Raw genomic sequence first — 27,803 nt, 5'->3', positions numbered from 1 at the left:
GAGTCCTAGGTATTTGAAAGAAATTAACATGAAAAATTGTCCGCTATTCTTTCCTGTATTTCAACTATTCAGTTCTCTAAAAATACATATAATATGCCCTAATCCCACCAGGTACTCTGAAAATTCACCTGATGCTTTAATACTAACAGTATACTAGAGAAATTTTCCAGAAATAGAAACATTATTTTTATGGTGTCTAGTACAGCATACAAGCCACTGATGGAACCAGGGGAAAAAATCAAAACATTGAAAAGCCACATTGAAAGCACACTGTCTACCTTGTCTACTGAGCAAGGCAGAGTCCCATAAACAGATAAAAGATCATTCATTAAAGGTTTAACAGGATGTCTTAATTCTGAAATGTTTCAATATAGCTTTCTGTTTAATTTCTGCAGATTTTTTTCCCTGATCAGATTTCTAAAAACACAGAAAAAACCCCACATCTATTTTCAGACTAGAAACTTTCAATTGAGTCTTATAATTAACCCCAATAATTCCTGCCATCTTTGATGGGTAAATCAACAGAACTAGCAGGCTGCCACCATCTACAACTTTATTCATCCTAGATCTCAACACATAATTAGCATCAGGTTTCATGTATATTTGATGACAAATCTGGAATTGCATCCTTAAATTGCAATCTGATCTCCAGGAGACAGCCGTCTTCCAACAGAGTCATGCATTCTTGATTATGTCAACTTTTGCCACCACAGCTTGGTCTTTGATCTGTTGAACCTCTGCCACTTCTATTTACTTGTTCAGGTCTGTTGTTTCTGTTTGATTAGATTTTTTAATTTGTTCTGGTTGTGCAAAGCTATATAAATCCCTGTTTTAAGTTGTATCACGTGAAGTATTAATGGACCCTGACAGCAGATTAGGCTGTGTAACAGTGCCACCTTGAACTCTTAAGATCTGGACAGAACTTTAAAGACATTTATTATCCATTCTCAACTTCAAAATAAGTAAGATTGAAGGTGACTTCCTGTCCTAAAGCAGCTCATATTGTACATCTAGTGGCATTACAACTGTCTCCAAAATGAAAAATTGAAAGAAATTTGTAGAAGAAGCTTCTCTTTTTCTATTTATGCATTTACAGTTTGGTTGGATTTTGCCATAGAATACTGAACTATCAAGCTTGCTTCCTAGACAGGGCATTTTCAGATATTATTGAGAGCTATCACTGTCATCCACAACAGCTCACGGTTCTGTGCAAAATCATAATTACGCTCCTTATGACTAATGGCACGCATGCCAAAGTCCAGAAACCTTTGCCATAAACTGTAACCATCCACACTGCTACGCTGAATTTAACAATGGCTAGCAGCTATTCACATTCGTCAGATGCTGTTGAAACATAACACTAAAACTCCTGCAAAGAAGAAAGATTTAATTCACAAACCAAACTCATGGACATTTGAGTAAGAACGAGATGTTACGAAGAACAGAGTTAAGTGCCTATACTCTTGAAGACGTTCTCTCAAACAGAAAAATCAAACCACTGCTCTGTGGATAGGGGCTACAGTAAGCACTTTCAGTAACTCACTAAGCCAAATGTTTAATATCTTACTAATGTATTATAAAATGAAAGACTGGCCTAATTTTTGATGGTTCACAGGATTTACAGCTCTAACCAAACATGTGAAAAAACAACAACAGAATCTGTTTGCCTAAGAAGAGTTCCCCCCTTTCATTCCTTTTGCTTCTTCAAATAGAAACCCATGTTCAAATATTCAGACCCTGTCTCAAAGATATTTCAGCTTTGGTTACAACACCAAAACAGCATTAGGAGATTTAGACACATTTCTACTATATAAAGCATCACATTCCATGTATGTGCCACACATTCATTACCAATTTCTCATTTGCAATATGCTTTATGGTAGTTTATGAAGAATCAGTCCATTTGAATTTGGTGTCTTCCGAATTATAATCAAAAGGTTAACTACAAGATAGTATCTATTTCCTTTTTAGAAGATTGGAATACCCTTTCTTCCAAACTTAGATCTTGAACTTGCTCAATATTCAGAAGTCTTTAAAGAAGATAAGTTGGATTTAATACAAGACTTGACCTCTCACTACAAAGTCTCCCTTGCTTTTACTCCTGGGCCACCACAGCTACCTTACAGAAGAAGGAGACAGATAAATATTTGACTTTAAGACAATAAAATTACTTATTGTCATAAAATGTTATAAAACGTTTGCTTGTAAGGCAGGTATTTGTGCAGTTATCAGGCTTAAATACTTAACAACTTAAATACTTCAGCTTTACATCATTCAAATTCAGTTTTATCTGTTTTACAAAGACCGAAGTTCATTACTCTAGTTCATTACCAATCAGTAACAGAAGAAATCAAACCTGAGAAAAAGTCTTCATCTTTCCATCCTACTATGAAGCTATTTACCTAGCATGAAACAGATACTTATACTAATTATATTATATACTCTTCTCCGCAGCATTTATGTTGAAGGCACGCTGGGCAGCAGATATCTGTTAAGGTCACTTTAACTGTTCCGATACTTTGGAGGAACATTTCTGCAAAACAGATAAACCACGCTGATTTGTAATACTTACTTCTTTATAGGCACCAATTCATTTGGTCTTTTGATGGTACTGTCTGTTTTTGTATCAGTGTCATAAAACCTTTGCACATCTCTTCCAGTTCGCAGTGGTGGGCCTAACTTGTCCATCTTACTACTAAAATATATAAAGGAGTACTCATAAGGAGATTGCTAGATTACTATTGAAGTTATCGCAGAAAAAAATTAAAGTACTCACAAAATACTTATATTCCCAAATAATTCCCACCAACTAAAGAGAAGAGGATTTCATAGACTGTATTTGGATTAGGTTTCCAATGCGTATTTTTTTAATTCTTTTTCAAAGAAAAAAAATGCCAGTTATCCTCATAATCTGCACAATGCACTCACATCTGGACATTCTTCTTTTAAGAACAGCTTTCATAATGTTAAACATCGCATCTAGAAAGAAGGCTCATAATTACAAGTTACAGTAACTTTATTAAGATGTTAGAAAGTAAAGGAGATGTAAAGTACAAGCCTCCTCAACTTTAGAATTAGCCAGAAAGACAATTTTTCCTTTTTCACTTTTTTTTTTTTTTGCAATGGCTGAACATTGTGCCCAGAGAGAATAACATGCCTTCCATTCTCTTTTCTTTTATTGGGATGAGTAAAGAATGGAGGAGAGCCTGAAAGAAAAAAACCTTTGTTTTAATATCAAAAACCCCACTCACAATAGATATACAAACAGGCAATGCTTTTTTTTTCTCTTTTTCTATTATTGATAACATTTCCAAACCAAAAAGAAAACCAAACATTAAATTAAAAAAATAATTAAAAATAAATAAATAGAAATTAAAATACCACCATCCCTCCCCACACATTGTCATAGGGAGAATTGTAGGTTTTGAGAAATTACAACTTATATTAGAAAATGTAGGTCTTCAAGTAAGGTCCTGGATTTTTATCATGTTAAACCACACAGTAAAACCCCTAGTGACTTAAGCCTTAGCTGGAAAATTATGACACTTAAACAGTATCCTTCTGAAATTAAAGAACTAGAAACAAACCAAACAAGACTGATGGAAATGTCCAGGTGACTGAAGCTTAATTCTTCTCTAAGCCTCCCACCCCTAAAGGGTGGTCATAAGGGGAAAACAAACAAGGAAACCCAACAACACTCACACTGGGAGAAATAATTTCTTTAAATTACCGTGCAGTTTTCTGATTCTAGTCATACAACTTTAATAAACTACAATGCCAGGAAGATCACTAAACAGCAAATTGCTGTCAAGGAAGTGTATTACTTTCAACACAGCTTTTTATATATATATATATATATATATATATATATATATAGGCTCTTGTGTATCTCCAACATCTGTATCATGCTAGTTTTCATACTCTTTCTACTATAACATCAATATTAAAAGGCACAGAACCTATAGACTCTGCAACATAATTTGTTTTTTTGGGAAGTTTCTTGTGCAAACCATGTGACTCTAGAGCATCAATGGAAATCTTCCCATAAGGAACATAAATTAAACAATACTAAATGATATTCATTTGTTATAAAGTCAGCAGGGAACACTGAGATTTTAGTCTTGACAATTTAGCCCCAAATAATGCAGGTTGTAAGGTAAGTTCTCCTAGAGTTGAAGAGTGGGAAGCCACTCTTCCTCTCAAACATGTTCTAGTTCAAACTAATTAACTCGGGAAGTACTTAATTCCTATCAAATATACATTCTTCACATACTTCCCAAGCACTAAGAAGCAACACTGAGGTCTTTGACACTGCAAGACACATATTCCAACCTATTCTGATTTTCTTAGCTCTTTTTTGAACCTTTAACAATTTATCAACATAATCTGAATCCAGAAACGTACAGCGTAGAATACTGATGACATAAACCTAGAAGCAGTCATGATACTCCCAAAATGAAGAACTAGAGTATTCTTCCACACTTAAAACCAAAAATGCCAAAGCTGACAGCCCTTTCATGTACTAATGAAAAAAAGAGCAATCGTAAGAATCTTCTAAAATGCAAAGACCACCAAGACAACTTATTTATCTTGATTACATTGAACAGAGCTATGTAAGTTATAGTCTTAATGAAAGGAATAAGCTATTTTAAAAATGCAATGCTTTTAAAGGCTACACATGCTGTATGGCAAACATATAAGTGGAATTTTAAATTTACTGATACTTCTTAGGTGTGCCATTCATATTGCATTTCAGCTGTAAGACAGTACTGGATGTACTACTAAGAGACATGATTCCCAGGAGGTATGACTTTTGATCAGCTTAACATAAAAAAGTATCTTTGATCTCAAAATAAAATAAAAATGACAAAGTAATTTCTAAGGGTTCATTTGCCATATTGAAAAACATAATGTAATTTTCCAAAGTCCCAGTAAAAACCAAACAAAAACAACTGTTCATAAATGAAAATGCATAGACAATTAACCTGTACACACAAAAGTTCCCCGGCTGGTCACAAAGAGTGGTGTCAAGTTCTGCTAGGCAAAACAGTTTGCATGTGGGGATGGAGTTTGTCTGTTTGCTTAGCCTTAGGATAGGAAGAACAACCCTAGGCAATTTTTTCTTCTGAAGATCTGATTGCTTTGGCAGCTTACTAGAACTGCCCCGCCCCAGAAGAAACGTAAGACAGTGCTAAATGTACTTTTATAAAATATGTATCAAACCTAGAATCTTACCATGACTCATTATCAAAAATGTAAGCCTAACTACAACATATGTAGAATTGATTTTCCTCTTCCCAGTTCTTCAGCATCAAAAAGATTGAACTTATTTTCATACAATGAATTTATATTTTCCTACTGACTACAATACAGTGTCACATGATACTCTTGCGCTTCTCACTTGTTTCTCTAGGACTCAGAAATTATGCCCTTTAGCTGCGCTTCCATTAATACTTATAACTGGTTGTGCTCTTACTCTGTCCAGGCAGAAAAATAAAATTCTCACAGCAGAGCTCAGCTGACACATCCTGATCTACGTGTACAAAGTAAGCCTCACTAATGCTAACCTAGCTTATGTTGATGATGCTGTGGTACGCTCTTTCAGTAGTCCTTTACTTGGGGAGCAGAAGAGGAGAATTCAAATTAAAAAAAGAAACAGCATAGCAAAAATGACTTAAAATAAGGGACTTAATAAAATTTGGCTGCATTTCTGCTCATACAAAATAAAAATTTATACAGCGATACTGAAGTTGACCTTTATATAAAACAAAGTTCATTAATCTTTCCTTTACAGAACTAAACACCTTAAAAGAGCCAGTTTGCTTTAGCCTTTAACACAAATGTACTGACATCTTCATGTGTCGGTCACAATAGTTTCAGGCAGCAGTTCAAGAGTGCCACCTAGAGAGCAAGAGGGAATCTGCATGCCTGTGTATTTTAATCCATTTTGACTGCCATTAGATAGTCATTTCTTGCTTTGCATATCCACCACAGGGTTACAGGTACCATGGTTCTACAGAAAGAAGCAGCGTCTGATTAAATTGCCCCCTCCAACATACATATAATTCATTCTTGATACTGCACAATATAATTGTAATTCTACTATTAAACTATACTACCTCTCTGCCAAACCTGGAATTACAACAATCTAGGCAAAAATGGAAGGTTGCACGTAATTACTAACTTCCCTTAGGGAAAAACGCAGGTGATTGCCTCTTACAGCAAAACCTGGAATATAACCCGGTCAAAAAAGTGTGTAGGCTTTTGAATATTTGCCAAAGGAAAAAATAAATAAATCACACTATCACTTAATATTCTATTTGAAAGACCACACTGCAAACAATGCATGTGCAACACTGCTCAGCAGATCAGTTCAGTAACAACTCTGAAGGAAGAACCTGACATCTTACAGCAGCTCTGCCCTGACAGGTACAACAGATTCCCAGTAAAAGAAATAAATCTCACTTCATCCTAATGAAGGTTGTTACTTTTATAAAATTTTAAAAGCACATTTATTTTATATATATAATTCTAGCTGCAATTGCCTATAGCCTAAATATAAGATGTATTAATGTTTAAAATCTGTGTCACTACAGCTCATCTCTGACTTGCAATATTGACTGTTAGCATCTCAGTCCCTGTTCTGATACAATTTTGTAGGTATTTCCACGTAACTCTACATATTTCCTCCTCACACTCCAATATTAAGGCTAAGATTAAGACCAAAATTGTCACCGTCGACCAATGTGAGGCACCCAACTCTTCCATGTTATAACTGCTCCTACATCTCGTTGCTTCAATGTAACTCTTGACAGTCTTGTTCTCAGAAGTTAATACAAAGGAGCTAAAAGAAAGTCTTGCTAGGTCTCAGGTGTAACACTTAGGAAAGAGACACATTTAACAGCCATCTGTGAGAAGACTGGTTGGTATGACCAGCAGGAAGTCATTGGGACTGGTTGGCAAAGACAGGAAGAGGACACAAGTGGTTGGTTTTTTTTCCAATGTCTCTCAGCAGAGATCATTATTTGAGAGCTACACCAACCAGAAGCCATCTGTTTGCGGTTAACAGCATGCGTGAACAGAGAGAACGTGTGCAAACATCTCTCCGTATATTAACTGCTACTTGGCTCAGTCACAATTCTTCCTCCAAGCTTCAGAAGAGAAAAATGGAAGACTACAGAATACTAACTAGTAAGTCCAGCAAGCAACTGACTGGTAAAATTAAACAGAATTTCCTTGTTAAGAAGTGAAAACCAAAACTTCTGCCCCCTCACAAACCAATACAGACTGCAATTAGAAACTCTTAGAAAAAGCCTTTCCCAGGCAGCTGGGATTCACCACTGGGGTCACAAACACATCTTCTAATTATCTCAGCAGACTATTTTACAGTGGTTTGCAGACCTACTTGTTTGCCACCCATCAGTAGGTGTTAATTCAACTTTGGAAAATGGAGAAATGCAATATAAAAATCAGTCAGTGAATAACAGAGGATGAGATCATCTGACAGTCAAAGCACAGATGCCTACAAACAGTAATGAAGCTGATCTGTAAACCAAAGACTACTAGGACACTGGAGTGGGGCAGGCAGGTGGAATTTCTGACAACCTCAGAGACGCTGCCTCCAGTCTGCGTCTTTCAACTTAGTCTTTCGACTTAGTATGCGTGGGTAGAGCAAGGAGGGACAGAACTGCATCCTCATACTAGCTGGTGTTCAGAGGGAGGTATGCCAGAGCTGTAATACATACTTGTAAGCCTTAAGAGTGACAAACTAAAAATCACTAGTTTTGTGTAATTAATAAAGCTGGCCATCCCTATGAGTTCTTTCAGAATGTCTTTTTTCTTCCTCACAAAAACTTCAGGCATTGTTTTTCTCCACTTTATACAGCCTTCATCAATCTGATATTAATTTTTATAGGAATAAATCTTCTGTAAAAATTGCACTACTTTTCTTCAATCCCTTCCATACATTTCTTCTTTGAGACAGCATGCACTGACTACTCCTCCAGCAAAATCTCACCAATAGCCTTGATCACACCAACACTTTGGCTGAACTCCAGTATTACATCTACCACATCTTGTTGCTGTTGTGGAGCACTGGTTTCCATTGCCTTATTTGCCCTCATTCATTTGCTGTCTCTTGAGTATTTTAAGACAGGAAAGGGAAGAGGGAAAGTAACCATCCTCTTGTGGTCCTGTCACATCAGGATCCTGTCGCAACTGGCTTGTGGTCTGTGGCAGAGGACCCCTTCTTTTATACCCACAAATTGCTGAAAATTATGCCTAATTTTTCTCCTTCTTTAAGTCTCTTCACTTTCACAAAGTTAGAAAAAAATTATAGCTCCAATCACTTCTGCATATTCTGTAACTTTTTATTCTACTTTATATCACTTGACCTCCTTTGCTGTTGTTTTAACGTTAGAAAATGCACCTTTTCCAACTCCAATGTTCCTTAAACATTAATTGTGTTTATAAATAAACGATAAATTCAAAACACTAATTCTGAAGCTCACGGGGGGAAAGAAAATGCAAGTGAAACAGACCACAGAGACTTCTAGAACTAGCACAACATAAATATGAAATAAAGCATAAATGACAACATTAAATGGAAACTTACCCTGTTTGTGGGCTCATGGTTCCTAATGAGTTTTTATGAGCTGGTGATAATGTCTGAATTCTGCTCCCACTGGATCCAGGTGAAGATAGTGCTTTACTTGAAGAGGCACCTTGCAGTTGAAAGCAAGCATGGAAATATAAGAAAAATGTAAGATTCTACTGGTGGAATGATACAATTCATAATATATTTAAAGAGTAAAATTCAAAACAAATGTTTTAGAAATATTAAGATATGAAGTGTCAAGATACTAGGAAAAATTAAGTATGTTTTCAGAAATTTACAGAAAGTATGCAATTGAGACTTAACATTCTATCCTAAGAAAAAACACTCGCTATCAATTACTTTCTTCAAAAAGGAAAAGGAAAGAAGTCTCAAATGTTGAAGTACATACATACAGAACATGTTTGATATCTGATGATATCTGAAATCAGAGTAAGACCAGTGTTTGCATAATTATAACATACATGGCTTGACTATGTATTTTCACCAATTCATGATCATATTCAACATACAAATTAGGTACAGAATTAAGCAACAGAAAAACCTCAGGTGAGAGATCAGTAATCAATACAATTATGCATTACTACACAATGATTCTGCAGGTTCAATTCAGAAAAGAAAAGCAATTTGACCTGATATATAAAACAGAAGATAATCCTATGTGCTCAAGAGTTGTTGAATAGATGCCAATCATAAAGTATATAACCATCACATATGAAAGTCAAAAAACATCAGGCCACAAAAACATTGACCAAAAAATTGTATTATGAAAAATGGACACCACCTTATCCATTCATGTAACACTGAACTCCTCCTATGAACTTTTTTACTTTGTCAGTTTAAAACACTGGGCAATGCAGTAGAAATCCTTCCAGCTATTAAAATTACACTACTTTTACTGCATAGATTGAGTTTAGAAAGAAAGTGGAAAATTCGTAACATTCATTTCATACCTACAACAGTTTTGCTAACGCTGCTTGGCTGCGGCAAGCGTGATGCTGCTGCTGCTGGTGCTGATCCTCCAGAAGGCATCTTCTTAACTGCAGCAGGTTTGTACTGTAACAAAATACAACCTAGAAATTTAAGCAATTAAATCAAACTATCTATATAACATGATGGGTAGTTGCCTCAGGAACTGTGGGAAAACAGACAATCATTACCTATGAGGTAAACTGTTTCTGGTATGGGAACATGCAAATGGTTTCCAGTAGTCTGCTTTCTTATACATACAGATGATACTAGTAGAAAAGATTCTCTAACTTGGTGGCTTGGGGTGGTTTGGTTTGTTTTTTTTTCATTTAATTGCATGTCTTTGTGTATTTTCCACTTTTCAACAGCTTTTCTCTTTTTTTTCCCATAGCTGTTTCATGAGATTAACATTATCACCTCATTACCAGTTAATTTTGAAAAGAGTACTCAAGCGCAGGATCATTTGGTCTTTCAAATCTTACTTTAACCTGTGTACTCTGGACCACTCCCAGCACTGATTCAGAATACAGTGCAAGAATAACTAGATAACTGCTTGTGTCTGTTTAACTCTTCACAGCTTCCAGGAAAAAAAAGCCTTACCACCAAATGAAAACACACATACACTTCAATCCTTGTTTCCATCATAAGTTAACTACTGCGACTCTCACCATAATATACCTGAATTCCTCTAAGCCTCTAATTAATCAAAATATTGTTGACAGTTCTCCTGTTTTCATGTACCTTTGTTTGGCCACTTAAGGAACAGTCTTGGACTCTGAAGACTTGCACAACAGAAAATTCTTCACAAATACTGCATCTCTACTTCCTGCTGCTACCCTTACCTGTCATTTTCACAAATCTCTGAATTACATTTATGACTGATTTTGGCTTTGCAACTGCTGCCATCCGATTTATGGATCTCTGCAACTCTTGTAAGAAAGCAAAAAAAAGTCTTCCATGCTTAAAAGTCTAATTTCAGTCTAGTGCAAACAATAAAATTACAGAATAAAATAGTTAATTCCATTTAAGAGCCACACACTATTTAATAAGCTTGATTTGATGTTAAATGCAAGCTACAAGTTAAGAAAAATGTTGTAGTTCACCTGTGTTCGAGCAGGAAGTTTCCCTTTGGTATCAGCTGCCAATTTCCCCTTATTAGTAATACGTGCTGCTTGTTCCTTACAGAAATTGATGTGTCTGTCAGCTGCATTTTCATTAAATCTCCTCTGACAATATGGACACTGAATGTAATCTTAAAAACATAAAAAACTAACATTAATAATGTGTTTTAAAAAAAGTAAAGTGTTTTAAAGTCTTTCAGAGACCAGCCCTAGCCCCACCCCCAAAGAAAATTAAAGCCTCTTGAAAATGGCATATAGATTGCTGGGGAAAACAATACTGTCCACATGTAACACAAAAAATGTTTTTTGATTAACTTATAAGAATGAGAAGACTGGTTAAAGATTAGAAATAACCTAAGCAAAATCAGAAACATTTAGAGATGCTATTCAACAAAGGTGGTGGCCAAAGACATGTATGGACATGGCAGGGATATCTGCTGTAAGGAACTACGGAAAAGAAGAGGCTAAAATAATAACAATAATAATAATCAGTCCAGTTTGTTCCAGACATGAAAATGCATTAAAACCTTTCCCATACAAATAGCAAAAGATAACAAGATCTGTTTCCTCCAGCCCTTCTGAAAGGACTGAGAAATGCTAACTGCAATACTAGAAATAATAATTTAAAAAAATAATTGGAAATTTAACCAAGAATCAGAGGAAATCCAGCCAAAATTAAGAGATATCTATAGAGCCAAACCAGGGTAATTGGCAGCTGTTTTATTTTTCAAAATTAATTTAGTCACATTACAAATAGTACTACTTGCAGGAAATATTACTAACATTGAGAAAAAAAAAAGAAAAGGCCATATTAATGTTTAAAATATTATAAGATCCCTCATCTTTACGCTGGAAATATACCCTTTAAGATACGCTGCCCTTGGAAACTAAAATGTTTGGACTGCACTTTCAGACAGACATTTTAGTGTCTAGAGATATGGATGTTAAATCCCCCAGAACACAGTATTCAAAACCATGTAAACATGAACTTCAGAAAAGCTGGACACTGACAAAGCAGGTTAGTTTGCTCCTTGGTGATTTCAGAAGGGTATCAAAGAAAATGATGAGAGATTCAACATTGACTGCCTCTAAGATTAGATATTATACAGTCCAAAATATGATTTGTATTACGTGTTACTACTCCAAATATAGCAGATCTGGCTGAAGTAGTTATCCCTCTAAATTAACAATTTTAAGTCAATCAGATGATGCAGTGGCCACCAAACAATCAACTGTGACCCAAGAAGCATGAGCAAAGGAGACAGAAATCCTTCAGAGAAGTCACAGTATGGGAATCTCATGTGATTAACAATAATTATATTTTTATTTATTTGTTTTACATAAACTCCGCTACTGTCGGAATACTCAAAACATGAACTATACCTTAAGAGAAGCAGACGAACTATAATATCTTAGGCCAAACCAAGATAGACCCAAAGTTAAAAACATAAAAGCAAAAAAGCAAAGCCATGGAAGTCCCTAGATAATAAGAAAAGATACTTCTAACTGGCATACAAATCAGTTCCTACAGAAGACTTTCAAAGCAGAGGATTAACGCATACTCTTTTAAGAATCAGGGACTGTATTTTCATGCTTCTAAAACGTTTAGCACTAGTCAGACACCTGGCTATCTGGAAGTACTGTTCATACCATCCAGAAGAACTGTTAGTATTCATTGTAAACTTTATAAAATACAAATTAAACAAAATAAGGCGGCAGTACACATACGCACTCAATTTCAATGCAAATGGGGTGACTCAAGGTCCTCTTACTATCATGAGACTATTCCATACTCCTCCTAAAGAAATGCTGGAAGAGATGATCAAAGAACTAGCAATACTACTTGCTTGAAAACTCAAAGCACAAAATTAAGTAGCAAACATTAACACAGAACTCCTTCCTTTTAAAAGGAAGAAGACTAGCAGCTAGTTAGGAATGGGTATGCCACAGAGCTGAGGAGAGGATGAACACTCTCTATGATAAGCATATTTCTCCCTCTTTCCTATAAGTGGAAAAGGAACAACAGGAGCTGTCCCTGCTCTATTTTTGTTCTGTTTGTGAGAAGAGAATCTGTGCAGCTTCACCTCATTCCTAGCTCCGTCCTCCTAAGTCTTACCCAGTGCAGCAGGATGAAGCCAGGAAACTAAAACCAGTAAGACTCAGCCTGGAAAAAGTAAAAAACATAGAAGAAAAAGAAACAGAGGCACAATGTCTTTTTTTCCCCCTTTACCTTCTATCTGCTCTCAAGTGGGCTGAATAAAGTTACTTTCTTCATTTCAAACCCATCTGCAGTCTCTGGAACCAAGGGAGCACCATTTTCGTAGCTTTTCCAAGCTAGTTCTGGGTTCTTCTGCTTGTAATTCAGAACCTATACAACTAGATTATTAATGATCCTTTCCATGATCGAGCTTTGTTTCTTATCCACAGCATTAGCTACCGGTATTACTTTACTTTAAAATGCATATAGCATTTCAAGATAGTTCTGAATGCCGACTCATACTACTTCACCTTTTACTATGAATGCACAATTACAATCCTAATACTGGACTAACATTTCCTGTAGAGAAACAAGGTAGGGAACACTCACATCCTCACTTGACCACAGACAGGCAGAAGCACACAGATGCTTCAGTTTTTTCCAATCTTCATGAAAACAGCCATTGAGCTAACCAAATGATTTAGCTCTTGAGGCAAGAAAAGAGAAATATTCTCCAGCCTATTGTCATATCACAGAAGTCAAGTGGAAAGGGTATCACCTCCTCACTCACAATCAGACTGCTTCAACACTTTACCCAGCCTCAGTTCTGAAGGCACTCAAGGACTGGCACTCTCTTCTTAACACAGAGCCCACACATCTCACATACCCGTAATGCACGTAGCCCTACTACATGAGGAAGGGCCACATGCACACTACAGCACACATGAAATTAAATGTGAATTCAGCAAGAAATGGGGGAGACTATATTTGAAGAACACAGTTGACATGCATTCCTACAATGTAAACAGGTTGTGGTTGTTCAGCATTGGTAGCTAATTAAAAAGGTAGTCTGGTCTTTCTGAGCAGTTCACTGTTGCAGACAGAAACAAGGTGTGGAAACTGTTTGTCCAGCCTATGGTTTAAAAGACAGTAGCAAGCTGCAAATCAGCCACAACTACCTTTCAATGCATTAAAAACAAAGTCATGGGCTTTGAAAGCTACACAGTATGCTAGCCAGCCAGACCCACAGTCACAAACCAGCATCTGTATAGGGATAATCAGACAGTCATCTTCAAGGACTTGTGAAGATTGTATTCCAACAAATTCCTTTCCAATTCAAATTTTCTACAAATCAAGTTTAAAATAATAAAAAAAAATATTTCTGAAGAACTCTATTGTTTTACATACCAGGGTCATATGATGGCGGGGGCGGTGGAGGGAGTTTTCCACCATCTTTAAGATTAAGTCCTTTGGCTGCTCGTATAGTTGCTATAAATTCCTCATGCTTCCGTCTCCAGTTGGAAGGTTTTTTGGGTGGTTCTGGCTAGGAAGCCAAAACAGAAAGAGCTTTATATGTTAGAAACTCTTAATTTAAGCTAAGTAGGTGTCTTATTTTAGTATACAACGTTATAGTTAGATATCTTCCGTATTCTAGTTGATTTAATTATCACAAATTGTCAGGAGAAATAAGCCTTATTATAATGCATACATATCCTGCCTCAAATGTTCATATGCAGAGTAAATTATAACATACCCGTGGCTTAAGAGGTTTTACTGTGGGGATATCAGTTCCTTCTGCTCTCTGTCGGCTGGAATCAAATGTCTTCCTTTTCTTGGCAGAAGTTTTTTGGCAAATGGGCCCATGCTTTTTCTACAAGCAGAAGAAAAACAAAAAGGAGAATGTAGAACTTACTTTTAGAAATGCAAGTTATTAACATGTTATTTCCTTCTCTCTCAATATGCCAGTCAGCAAACAAGGCCCAACCCTGGATGAGCAAGATCAGACTGCTTTCACTCAAATGTTTATGCCAGCCATTACTTTTTAAACGGAACTACAGGAATTTACAAATGCATACACATGGTCACAAAATCTTGGGCAATGAAGAAGAAAAATAGAAGGCATCTGTATTTGCTTCTTACAAATAAAACCGCTGATGCTAGGTAGGCTGCATTTGCATTGAGTGGCAAGACAAATCAGAGGTGTCTGAAATCCATACACATGTTTAAGGAGGGAGCAATTTCTATTAAGATCAGAGAAGACAGTATTTTGAAGATGGCTAACAAAACACTTCATTTACTAGCTGAGACTGCATAATACCAGAAGTTACATCTGCGGAAGCAAGGTATGATTTTGTGACCATAGAGAAGATCCTTTTAGAAGGATGTATTTTCAGAAAGTGATGGGATGATGCAATAAAATTAACCTCCTTCAAAGGAGCTTAAAACTGAGACAACTGGAATCAATAATTACCTGGGGGAAAAAAAACCCACACAAAAAGTCCCACTAACACCTAAGCATCTATAGCTACTTTTTTTTTAGCTGTAGTGACCATTGCTTAACTCTCATATCAACTTATCTGATCCAAAAGCCAATGGTGCTCATACCACTTACCAGTGCTGCTGGAAAGAAAGTCCTTCCACAAATCCTACATGGCAACAGATCTCCAGTTTGCACTGTAAGCTCACCTTAAAAAAAAAAAAACAAAACAAAATCAAAACACACACCACAAACCCATACTTCATTATGAAAATTTACTGAAATTCATGATAAAAATTTATTCCTAGATTGCTAACCTCATATATTTTTCAATAAGTTTTTACTGTAAAAGTATACATTCTTTGAACTGTGCAGAGACTATGCAGATGAGAAAGGAGAAGATGCACAAGTCCTTATGTACTTTTGGAAGCAGTCAGGCCCAGCAACATGTCACCATCAACTCTGATAACTGACAACGTGAAACTCTGCACTTTTGAAAGGATGCCTGTAAATCAACATGCAAATGGCAGTTTCACTGCAAGTCACCATGACAGCCCAAACACAGACCAAGAATATTTAGTGGGTATTTCTCTGTCTTTAGAAGAGAATCACCTGTTACAGTATCAAACATATGTCATGTGCCATCACTTATTTTTCTCTACTAAGTTAAACTATTCTACTTTCTCTTGTAAAGAAAAACTCTTTAATGCTATTTTTGCTATATATTTTATTTGGATTATTACTGACAGTTTACAGAAGCATTTATGATGTTGCTGATATTCAAGCATTGGTAACACAACTGTAAATGTTATATACAAAAGATTCACAGAACGAGATAAAAGACCAACAAATCAAACTATCCAAGCCTATGCAAGCAAATATATTCATATAGTACACATCATGCAACGCAGTCATAGCGGAGATTAAAAACTCCACTCCAGGTTTCCCAATAACAGGCATCTAGTATATTTAGTAATGTATCAGAGGGATATTTTTATTATCACATACATATCAATAAAGAGGCATTAAGTTTGGGTTAAGTTTTGAGACTTACTAGTTGCTTTCTCTATACTCAGACTATTGCAGAGAATACATCTCCCTCTATTTATATGAAGGTAAACCAAACAGACTGAGTTGACTTCTATTTTAGGCAAACTAATGGCTTTAACAAATTTATGAACACAGTGATGTTCAATGATTTGATCAGTTTTTGTTCCCAGTTCCCCAGTGGAAAAAAATTTTCCATCTAAACATACAACTTGTCAACTAACTGTAGGACCAGTCCTGAAAAAAATGGGCAATTTAACAAAATGTTTCATGGCAAACAAATGTAGATTCAGGCAGCCATGTTTCGCATTGAAAACCTTTCCCAAATATAAAGATTAAAGTCAGGTGAGATTTCTAGCACCAATATGTAACCATTAGGTCTATTTCTGCCTTTTCAATTACTTGAATGAAATTCATCATCAGTATGTAACTACATATAAGGTATTAATTGTATGAATATACTACAGAGCACAATCCATTTTAAAAATCACAAATAGTATGAAAAATGTTTTGCAGTTTAAAATATTTATGTTCAAATCTTTAGTTTATATACCTTTTCCACATAGACATGAACAGGCCCTTGTCACAGCCTAGCAGGACCATACTGACAGTAACTGAGTTTTACAGCTGAAGCTGTAATCATCTTCCTTTGGTGTCATCTAAACATATGTGAGTTTAGATGTACACAAGTAGGGGGAAGTAGGAAAAATAGAAAATGTGCAGATAAATCTTGTTTTTCTTCTATCCTTGCACCTGAATGACACTTGCATATTATCAACATTGACTAGGAACTTATTTTTATTGTTAACTGTCTTTTTTCAATCTCTACTTTAAACAACCATGTCTCAAAATTTTTCCATAGATCTGTTTTCTTAAACCCACAAACCTGAATATAATATTCATCACAGGTAGTAACACCCATACTGTTCATACATCACTTAGATGACTAGAACCTGCCCTCAACATTTTCCTCTAGGGTTTGCAGCACTGGTTGAAAGATTTTCTCAATTCTCCCACTAAAAAATACAAGGTATACACAGATGTATTTTGTTTGTTTCATTACTTCATTCTTTAGTGCTCTCAGCACTCTTAATATAATAGCAGATATCACTGCAAACTCAACTTCTGCTAAAGAGTTTAACTTCCTTTTATCACATAATTCTAATATAACCCACAGCTTCACAGAAACAAGTGAGAGAGGTATTTCATGGAAATACAAAATGGCACTGTTTGCATCTTCAAGAAATTAGCTGAAATGAATCTGAACTAGTGATCTTGAAATAAGGTGTATAGTATCAGATTTAGGATTTAGCTGAGAGAAGAATTCTTTCAAATACCCGCCTTAGTAAAAGAAAAGCTACGTTTTCCACCATTTCCTTCTGTCCATTGAACTCTGGAATTCGGGCTTGTGTTGAAATTCACCATTAAGTAGACTTGATAGATGCTCACCTGGTCAAGCAGTATTTACGCATAACATACCGACGCCCATTAGCACTCATTGCAGCTACAGTTACAGAGCTGGATTTTCTTACAGCATTCCTACCCTCCTTTGCTGCTGGCAGGTACTTAATCACATTTGCCAAGAGCTATTTCTACTGCCAGCACCTCCTCCCCCCATAACACAAATCAGTGACCCAAAACACAAAAGGAAGTTATTTTAAAAAACGAAAGTTCCTTAAGTTTTGTTGAAAATGAGAAGCCTACAGTCCTTTAAATTTGCACACTTATTCCTTCAGTTTCTTAAGCATTCCTCCAACTTCCCTCACTTTTAAAGTAAAAACAAACAAAACCAAAACCAACACCAAAACAAAACCAAACCACAAAACCTTAACATTCCTCTCTAGGAGCCCATGAGCCTTCTCTTACAGAAGGGTTACTAGTATCATCAACATGAAATCTATTAATTTAAAAATAAAACATGGGAATAAAATTGTGAAAGTTGCAAAAGAGCTAGTTTTAGTTTGATTTTTTTTTTGTTTGGGCTGGGTTTTTGTTTGTTGGTTTTAAAGGCATTCATACATGATATCTAAAGCAGTCAGTCATGGACTGGCTGAATTTTTTTTCCTGAACAAAAAAAGTTACCAGAAATGGTTGTTAAATTGGGATGTATTGGCAGGGGGCGGGGGGGGGGGAGGTTAAAAAAAGGGGAGCACTTAAATCAAGAAACAGAAGGATTTTCTTGGCAAATTAGTCTGAGAATACAAATTGGTAGTAAAATGGTGTCACTGTAATTTTCTTCAGTCTTCTTTAAATCTAGCAACAATGCAGGGATTACCATAATTTTGGTTATACAACCACAGACAACCCAAGATCCAGCAGCTACACTTCTTCCTTTTACTATCTTTAATACCACTAATCACCAGCAGTTTACATGCTTGTATTAAACATAAATGAACATAATTAACTTGGAAAAGGACAGACATAATTATTAGTTTATCTAATCTAAACACACTTAGGGAAAAGAGAACTATGTTGAAAATGGCTATGTGAATACCAAAGGAAAAGGTAGTATTTCAGTTGAAGTGATGCCAAAACTATGATATACAGTGTCACACCCTATTCTCCCACTTTCTGACCAAAACAGTGTCTCAAATGAACACACAGGGTTCAGCTTAGTACAATGCTGGGTATCTGCATTAAATAACTAGATTGGAAGTTTTATTAGCAGCACTACAATAATCTCATCCCTTGTGTTTCTAAACCATGTCACAGCTCTTCCTCCTCCAGCTACTTCCAGAGTACAACCACCTTACAAATAATTTTTTCTACATACACCTAAGTTACTGAACACATTCCTTTACAATACTGTCACTGTCCAGTTACCCACACTTTCTGACCTTAGAATTTAGCTCTGAAGTTTGGGCTGACCTTAAGGTCTGACAACATAGCTGTACAGTCAGTCCCTCAGATCTAGCATGGTATTTTCAATACTCTTATAGACTTCCTTGAAACCTAAATGTCCAGGGAACAACCTTTTTCTCCTCTCATGTTCAAATACAGCAACTGATTTACAGAGGAAAGCGCAAGCTGTCAGTTCAGATTACCTTTCTCAGTACAACATGTGGACCCATCAATACATACAAGTTCAACCCGACAGTCACAGGCATAATGCTACCTCTTGCTGTCACGTTTACAAATTAAGCAGCTGTGTAAAGACTCCACACCTAGAAGGAGCAGGTCTTTAGTATTACTGAAGATCTATTAACTAAAGGTTTATTATAGTTTTCTCTTTTGCAGAGCTTTGTATGCTCTAGTATGTGTCTTCACTTGGTATCAAGCACAGAATGCTTCAAAGAAGACTGCACTGAAGTCTCCAGTAACAGTATTTTGTCATGTTGTAAACCCCGCCCTTCTAAACCTTTTATTTATCTGCAGCAGTGGCAGTACTAAATGACTTGGGCCAGAAAACTGTGATAATCAAAACCATCAAGCTTCACTGAATTCAAACTTGCAGAAACACTCTGGTATGATTTCCAGTCTTGAGTCTGGGCATCTATTTGAAACCAGCAAGTAATCTGCAGCTGCTGAACGTTAATACTTGAAGAGTGCTTGCCAAATTCTTCTGCAAAATTTTATTTACTTCTTTTAGTATAACTCCCCTCCCATCTCTAAAAGCAAGACATTTTCCACTTAAGAGTTCCATATACTTCATTAAAAAAAAAATGCACTGCATTCCCCATATTAATTGGAATCTGTATCATCAAGGCACAGCATCTAGCTCTTTGAGGACTGTCAGTCTCCAACATACATCCACTAATTGGTAATGACTGGGTTATATTTTTTAATCAACACATTAACAATAGTCTGAAAAGACTAACAACAAATACTACAAACAAGAGCCACCTAAAAATGATACTGATGTGGTGACATAGGTAAGGGAACACTACTTTGAACAGCCAAATACCATTTAGAGAATCAATTTTTAAAGTGCAATTTTAAAGAGCTCTAAATAATAGAATAAAAATATGAATGTACAAAAGTAAAAAAGCATATACCAATAAGAGTGCAACTTTTGCAAGTTTTCATTATTTTGCTGAAAGGAATTCTGAAATGCAAATGAAAGTCACACAAACACACTATACTGCTTAACAACAGGCAGTACTTTCCATACTTCCGTAAATTCTGCTTAATAATTGATGACCTGCATGATTTATCCCACCAAGCAAATCCCTTCTCACCTATGATATTCAGCAGTTTGCAGGAAGAATTAAGAGAAAGGAAGATGAAATTATAGTAAGCTCTGTCTCCTAGTATTCAACCATTCATATGCTTTGATATTTTTATGCAGTGAAGTTATTCACAATTATATAACAAACAGCAAACCAATCTACTTTCATCTATCCATCCCTGATTTTAGAGGAAAGCCTCAAGAATTCTCTTCTGTATTGACAATGTAGTCTAATCTTGCATAAATCTGTCACTTCTGCTTCCAAAACATAACAAAAAGCAGCATAACTTCCATTCCTTCAAGCTAAAAAGCTTAAGATTTTTGTAGTAACTCTGCATGCTTTTATATCATCTCTTCAGCAAGTGCATTGTATTTGTCAAAATTACTGTTATTGCACTAAACATGAGTCTGATGATGGTGAGTATGGCATTACTTACTTGAAAATAACATATCAAGGAGCACCCCATTGCCTCAAAGTGACAAACTGGACAAGGATTCTGAGAAGGTTTTTTTTGTGACTGAGAAATTAATCTCATTGCAGTCCAAAATGGTTGCATATAGCAGCATACACACAACTCGCATGCATGATGGTGTGCTCACCTTTTCTGTAACTGTCCTTTCCTCCCTTCCTCATATGAAGTGTAACTTTTAATGTGAAAACATGCCAATGTCACATTATATATCCCTAAAAATAACCAGCTCTCCTAGACTCCTCTCTGGGGCCATATCTCATGGGATTCTTCCAAGCAGATCCCTGAACAAGTCCAAGCCTACTCTCCTGAAGTCCAGGGTTGAGATTCTGCTATTTGCTCAGCTCCCACCTCTCAGGATCCTGAATGCAATCATCTGCAGGTCACTGCAGGTAAGGCTGCCCCGTACCTTCACATTATGAAGTGCAGCTGGGGTGCCTCCCCAGTCAGCTCCTCAATCAGCTGGGTCAGGAATTTGTCATCAGTGCATACCAGAAGCTCCTAGATTACTTGTACCTTGCTGATTTGTCTCTCCAGCAGGCATCACAAAGCTGTCTCTCATGAAGACCAGGGCCTGTGAATATGAGGCTCCTTCCAATTATGTGAAGGAGGCCACATCTTTTTCTTGATCAGGTGGCTTGTAGCAGACACCCATGACATTTCCCACGCTGGTCTGCCTGATAACCCTGATCCATAAGCTTGCAGGTGGCTCCACAGAAAAGCCCCATGCATTCTCACTGCTCTCCCACATAAAGGGCAACCTTCCCCTTGCCATCCAGCTGGCTCTTCCTGAAGAGCCTGTATTCGACCACAAGACTGCAGTCCTGCGAGCTGCCCTACCACCTACGCACAATCCCAGTAAGATCCTAGCCCTGCAACTGCATTCAGACCTCCAATTTCTCCCATTTGTTCCCATACTGTGCATGTTAATGTACAGGCATTTTAGAGAGGCACTCAATCACAACAATTATCCAGAAAGATCTACGAGAGCTTCCCCTGTAATGTGTACGGGAACACAACAAAACCAAAGGCAAATAAGCAGCACTATTTGATCGATCTGACTTCCAGATACATTATCTGGTCTTCTATTAACGACCTTTAAGATCAACTGAAGCCCTGAAGCCACTAGAAAGCATGTGACCTGCAAAATCTATGTACATGTTACACAATCCTGCTTTATCATCATAAACTCACTGTTCTCCTGCACTAGGCTACAAGCACCATGATGACTGCAGGCAGGCTGTCAAGCAAAGACTAGCTTTGAACCAAGACTGCTTTGCACCCATGACCCCCAAAGCAGTTCTGGAGTTACATACTTTAATACTCAAATGTAATTGCACAGAGCAATCCCAATCTAAGTCTGCTTGTTTATCAGAACATTACTTGGTTAACAATAAAATAATGTGTTAACAACAACTTTTATAATAAACTTCATGCATAATATATTGATTCCTAGTTTGCCTGCCGGCCCTAGGATTTCTTTAAAAAGTAACCCCACTCCTCACCCGCTCCAGTCAACTATTGAGCATACTCCTGGAACTAGATTTTACCAAAAATGCAACAAGTGCTTTTGATAACAACATCATGTATGTGTGCGCAGATACAGTAGATTCATCTTCCCACTATATTCAAACAATTGGATTAAATTACTAGATCAATCTAGTGACTACAATTAAAGTTAAAAATGCAAGAATTCTACAAAAAGATATAGAAAACGGTGTAAAATCTATTAGTTCTAAAACGCTGAAGAAACTAATCTGAAACACTCAAATCCCTGTTGATACGTATTACTTCCACTCTTTTAAAGGTGAAATACATTCTGATAGCACACTTCTATTCTATCAGGCTAAACTGAGCTTTCAAAATTTTTCCTTAAGTAAAACATTTAATTTCAAATTCTTTGCTGAAGCAAAAACATTAATCAGAAAGTAAAAACATAATTGCCTTAGAAACAGAAAATACATTGACCACAATTATGCAGTGTAATAAATGTCAAAATCAGACCACTTAACAGAGGTGCAAATATGCCTAGTGAAACACAGCAGTTCAATGCAAAGTCGTATTTATCATTATGTTTTAAAGGCTACCAGAGACAAACAACTCCTTAAAAAGAAAATACATTAATAGTAGTTGTTCATTTCAATCTTTAATAGTTTCCAACTTGCTGGTTTAAGAAAAGTACCATAAAATTAATTCTTCCTTCTGCTGGACAGACAAGATACATTAAAAATAAAAAGCTGACATGTTCCTAAAAGGTAGGAGCCTCCCTCAAAAGGAGCTTAAGAAAATGGCTGCCAAAGTAAGGAGGCTGCTGCATGCATCCAGTGAGGCAAGACAAAGATGAACACTAAAGGGAAAGGAAGACACACATTAATATTTTTTGTTTTCAAAACAGAAATAATTTGCTACATTATTAGGGGAAAAAAATAAGACTAGGGATTATCTTATGCAGAAATTCTGTCAAAATGAGCATAAGCACTCACTTTCAACACTCACATTACTAACATAAAACCCCAAACTACAATGCCTGCACTGTTTGGGGTGGAGTGGGGTGTCTCAGAAATTATTAGTGACAGTGAAGGATCCGGGGACAAATGCTATTACAGCACAGCTCTGAGCAGAAAATGCTATACAGCAAGCCTTATTCTTATGAAACCTCGAGGGCACACCCAGGCTGCTCATAGTCTAAATGCTTAATCACAGTAGTCCCTACTTGGCATCTGCAAGGAAAAGCTCTGGGTTTGAGACTGCAGGCTATTTCCTGAGCAAGCAGCCACCCATCCCCTTGAACCACAACCAGCCTTTCCTGGCTGCTAAAGCTCAGGCTGAAGGAGAACACTGGGGCTTGGTAAGCGCTGCCATTACCTACTGCAGAGCACTGGACTTCTGCCCTCATACACAGCTGCCCCTCTGCCCTTTACTCCTTAGGCAGCGCAGCAGTCCAAGCCTGCTGGGATGGGTTGTGAACAAGCGTGGGAAGCAGTATTTAGTCAGCTCAAGCAGCTGTTGCCGGTATCCTCCCAGAAAAAACAACAGTCTGGACAGAAGCAGATCAAATGCCACCACTGGACGGCTCCAGCTTAAATGTAGTCAGGAATCCAGTGCTTAGATCTCCTCCTCCATCTCCTTCAAGCAAAACAGAGAGCCACAAACATGCCTGCCCATGTGACGGCTTTTCACTTGCCGTCCAGCACTGAAAGCAACAAGCACATGTTAACCCATCAAAAATAGTCCTTGAGATTCAACACATGGTGGGCTACTCAGGAACAGGTTTCTAAACTCACCTTAGAGATCACTACGTTTTCAGGCAGTCTATTGCTTTAAGTATTTTCACCAGTAAATTAAATGAAATTTGAAAAACAGCCGAACAGCACACAGGGTGCAAAGTAACAAAAACTGAGCTAGTGACCTTAGATTTAACATCAAATTTGTCACTTGTAATGTGCACTAAAGTTTTATAAAAGGAATTAAAGTTACAAATTTGACTTTCAGTATCAATCTAGTAATATAACAATACTGAAACACTAATAATAAAGGAACAGACTTTAAAAAAAACAACAAAAGTGAATTTTAGAAAAAACTTTTAAATCACACAGAAACCTACCTTGCCATTTCACTGAATATTTAAACCCATGCATAGTGAGAAAATATAACTGCAATGCTGCAAATATTATTTAACTTTTTAAACATCACTAATGCAGCTCCACAAGCCAACTCACACACAGTCAGCTCTCCACATTATGGAAAGAATCATTATGAACTGGGTAGAGTTCTTTCTTATTAATAGCATGCTTAAATAAACAGAAATAAAACTGACCTTGCATCTACAAGCCGAGCTTCAGAAAAGTAAAGCACCAGCTTCTGAGGGTTGAAAGTCCAGGCCAAGCATCTTAAGCCTGAGGGGATCTTTCACAGTTATAAAAACACATCAGCAGACCACTGCCAAAAGTCAAAGTCCTGCCCTGCACCATAATCATGTCACTCACGCACAAAACTGCCAGGACCAGCTGTACAAATCATTTCTGGGACACTATTTTGCTAAGCACTAATATAGACAGGGAGCAGGCTGAACCAGATTTCAGAAGCAGCCCATAATTCCACATGGGATGAGATGGATATGACTGTGCAACTGTGCTTCTGAACTTAATCTAAAATGGCAACCAGTAACGTTCTTCCAAGTTGCTGGTGGAGCAATGACTGGAAAAAAGCCTCATACTCAACAAAATAATTCACTACTGTTACTGGTTAGGCCTACATTGTTCCTGTCTTTGGGCCACCTTTCCACAGAAACTTCACCTGAGCCTAACCTAACGGGCATCAAGAGAGACAGCTTAAACTGAAAAACTGCAAATAAAAGCAAAATTACTTGCTTCAAAATATTTGAAGCAAAAAAAAAAAAGGGCGTATTTTATGTTGTGGCAACTTGTTTAGAGAAAGAAAAAAAAACACCACAAAGTGATCCACTAAGACGCAAAATGCTATATTCTTCAGTTTCCTAAACTTTAGTATTCAAGGATGCAAGACAACAGTGTGGGAACTGGGTGTTCACAATGCAAAGACATCTTAAGTTTTAGAAATGGCTTATGACCGGTGCTATTCTCAAACTAGTCTCAGGTTTTCAGAAAGAACATTTCACGTAATGGAAAAATGCTTTGATAAGCTCTAGCTTTTGAAGTACTTTCAAGAAATGGTTCACAGAGTAAACATGAGATTTCACCTATGATTTAGCAGTTCTTCCTCCCACCACTTCCAGCACGTACTAAATTACAAACAAAATGCAAACCATTTCCTGCAAAGTCAGAAGCTGGATGAATTCTACTGCAAAAATTACATGTTTTTTCAGGCTTTTGCTGTTAACTGAAGATCTACTTTCTTCCCACCCTCTACTATGAAGGTTAGCTACACACATTCGATATAGCTGGCCTTGGTAAACTAGCTCACAGCCAAATCAATTGATAGATCGGTTGCAGATGATATGCAGTCCCAACTGCAATCAAATACATAGCTTAGCCAAAATTAAAGCAAGTTTTCCCCTTCTGGACAGGCAATGTATGATTTTCACAGGACTGTCATGACAGTTGGACTGCCTGTTAAAAAATTATTTCATAACCTGCGGACACTACCTTTCAAAATTTAAAGGCCATTAATAGTCTGCAAAGCATAACAAGTAAATCAAAAAGAGAACCTCTCAGGATTTTAATGCCAAGTCACGTCCAAATTGATAGTCTCGATGAAGTCACTAGGCATAAGCACAGTGTCTGATGACTGTAAAATTACTAATAGACAGAAGGTAATCAGTGAGAATTATTTCTGCTCTCCAACGGTGCTAGAAGGGAGAACGAACAAAGGCTGGTTTGTGCTCGCTCCTATTTAAGCACTGAGTTACCTCTAGCAAAGCAGCCCACGGAAGACAATGACTGTTTTATGATACAAAGGCCTGTATTTTTTCTGAAGTAATATGGTTAAAGCAGCTTGCAAAACACAGTAATGACAGGCCTGTAGAAATGTTCAGATAGCAAGCTGTAACTTCATAGACTCCAAGCTGGTATCTATGCTACGACGGATACTATGGAGAGCAATGTCTTCGTTCAAACAACCGGCATCGCATGAAGTTGCAAGTACTCTGTCGCCAAACGCTGCCTGGCCTTCGCTGCACTGAACGCTTCCCTAGCATTATAAGCGTATGCTAACACCCACCTTAGCCGTCTGCTTGCCAAAGAAGGGCGCCTGGCAAAGATGCCCGCACCACTCGACGCCGTCCCCCGCGCACGGCACTCCCGGCCAGCGGCGGATCACCGAGCGGGCTCCCCGCCCGGCCGCGGCAGGAAGGGGCCGGCGAACGGCGACAGCCCCGTGGCTCGGCGGCAGCGCCCCAGACAAAGCGCAGCCGGGCCGGCCCTGCGCCCCCGCCCGCCCCGCGCCCCCAGCCCGCCGGGCGCCGCGCCCGGGCCCGCCGCCGCCCGCCTTTGTTCGCCGCCCCAAAAGCACGCTGCCGCCTCCCGCGGCGCCCCAGCCTCATCTCCGGCGCCTCCCCGCACTCCCGGCCGCCGAGCGAGGCGAGGCCGCCGCGCCGCCTCAGGGGGCTCCGAGAACGGGGAAGGCGGCGCCCGGGCCCCGGCTCCCACCGCCGCCACCGCCCAAGCACGCCCCCGCCGCAGCACAAAGGCGCGGCGCGGTCCGGCTCGCCCCCGGGCCCCGCCGGTTACCCCCGGGGAAGGCAGGGGCCGCCCCACCGCTGCCTCTCACCTTCCAGCCCCTCCATGGCGCGCCCCGACCACCGGCTGCGGTCCCGCGGCTGCTGTGGCAACGCCGCCACCTCCCGGCCCGCTAACAACCGCCGCTCCCATTGGCCGGGCGGGCGGGCCCGGGCGGCCCCTCACGGCCACAGCCCCGAGGCGGGCGGGCCGGCCTGCCCTGCCCCCCCTGCCCGCCCTGCCGCGCTGCCGCCCCGCCCCTCCCCTCCCCGCCGTGCCTCTGCGCTCCGGCGCTGGGCCCGCCGCACCCCGCGTTGCCGGCCCGCAGCGCCGGTGCCCCCCGGCAGCCGCCAGTCGCGGGCGGTCCCAGGCCCCCTGCGGGGAGCCCGCGGCGCCCAGGCGGGGCCACCCGCCCTTCGGCTGCGCCCCCGGAGTCGGGCTCACCGCGGGAGCGGGACACCGCGCTCCTGCAAAGCCCAGCCTTGTCCTAGCTCTGGTACAGCCTGAGGGGCGTACAGGCCGTACTTTGAGGTTATGCCTTGGTTCAGGACCTTATTCCAAGGGCAGCACGTGTATATGAAGACCAAAGTAAAGCAAGTGACGGGACATAACCGAGCCTTTACACAGACAGTGACCGGCTGCACCCTGAGCCTAACAGAGGGTGCTGGGGTGCAGCGCAGCACGTGGCTGTGGCGGGTGCCCCCTTCCCTGCGGGAAAACCGTGGGCTGCCACAGGAAAAACACATGAAAAAATGGTTTTCAGGTT

General features: G+C 38.7%; 1 protein-coding gene across 2 annotated transcripts in view; it reads right to left on the bottom strand.

Annotated features, from left to right (window-relative positions):
- ZC2HC1A (zinc finger C2HC-type containing 1A) overlaps positions 1–27,211 on the bottom strand; it is a 35,695-nt gene extending 8,484 nt beyond the window's left edge. The window contains exons 1-8 of one of the 2 annotated variants that reach the window (XM_040586502.1): positions 27,090–27,211; positions 15,294–15,367; positions 14,436–14,552; positions 14,090–14,225; positions 10,687–10,835; positions 9,568–9,670; positions 8,615–8,723; positions 2,573–2,695 (exon numbers count right to left, since the gene is read on the bottom strand). In XM_040586502.1, the coding sequence (XP_040442436.1) occupies positions 2,573–2,695; positions 8,615–8,723; positions 9,568–9,670; positions 10,687–10,835; positions 14,090–14,225; positions 14,436–14,552; positions 15,294–15,367; positions 27,090–27,105 (827 nt within the window). In that variant the 5' untranslated portion in view covers positions 27,106–27,211. The remainder of the gene's footprint in view (positions 1–2,572; positions 2,696–8,614; positions 8,724–9,567; positions 9,671–10,686; positions 10,836–14,089; positions 14,226–14,435; positions 14,553–15,293; positions 15,368–27,089) is intronic. The other variant, XM_040586503.1, reaches the window with a different exon arrangement.
- Positions 27,212–27,803: the final 592 nt, after the last annotated feature.

Source organism: Falco naumanni, chromosome 3, assembly GCF_017639655.2.
Source record: "Falco naumanni isolate bFalNau1 chromosome 3, bFalNau1.pat, whole genome shotgun sequence".
In the NCBI taxonomy this organism is placed as follows: domain Eukaryota; kingdom Metazoa; phylum Chordata; class Aves; order Falconiformes; family Falconidae; genus Falco; species Falco naumanni.
This window is presented reverse-complemented; position numbering and strand designations above follow the sequence as displayed.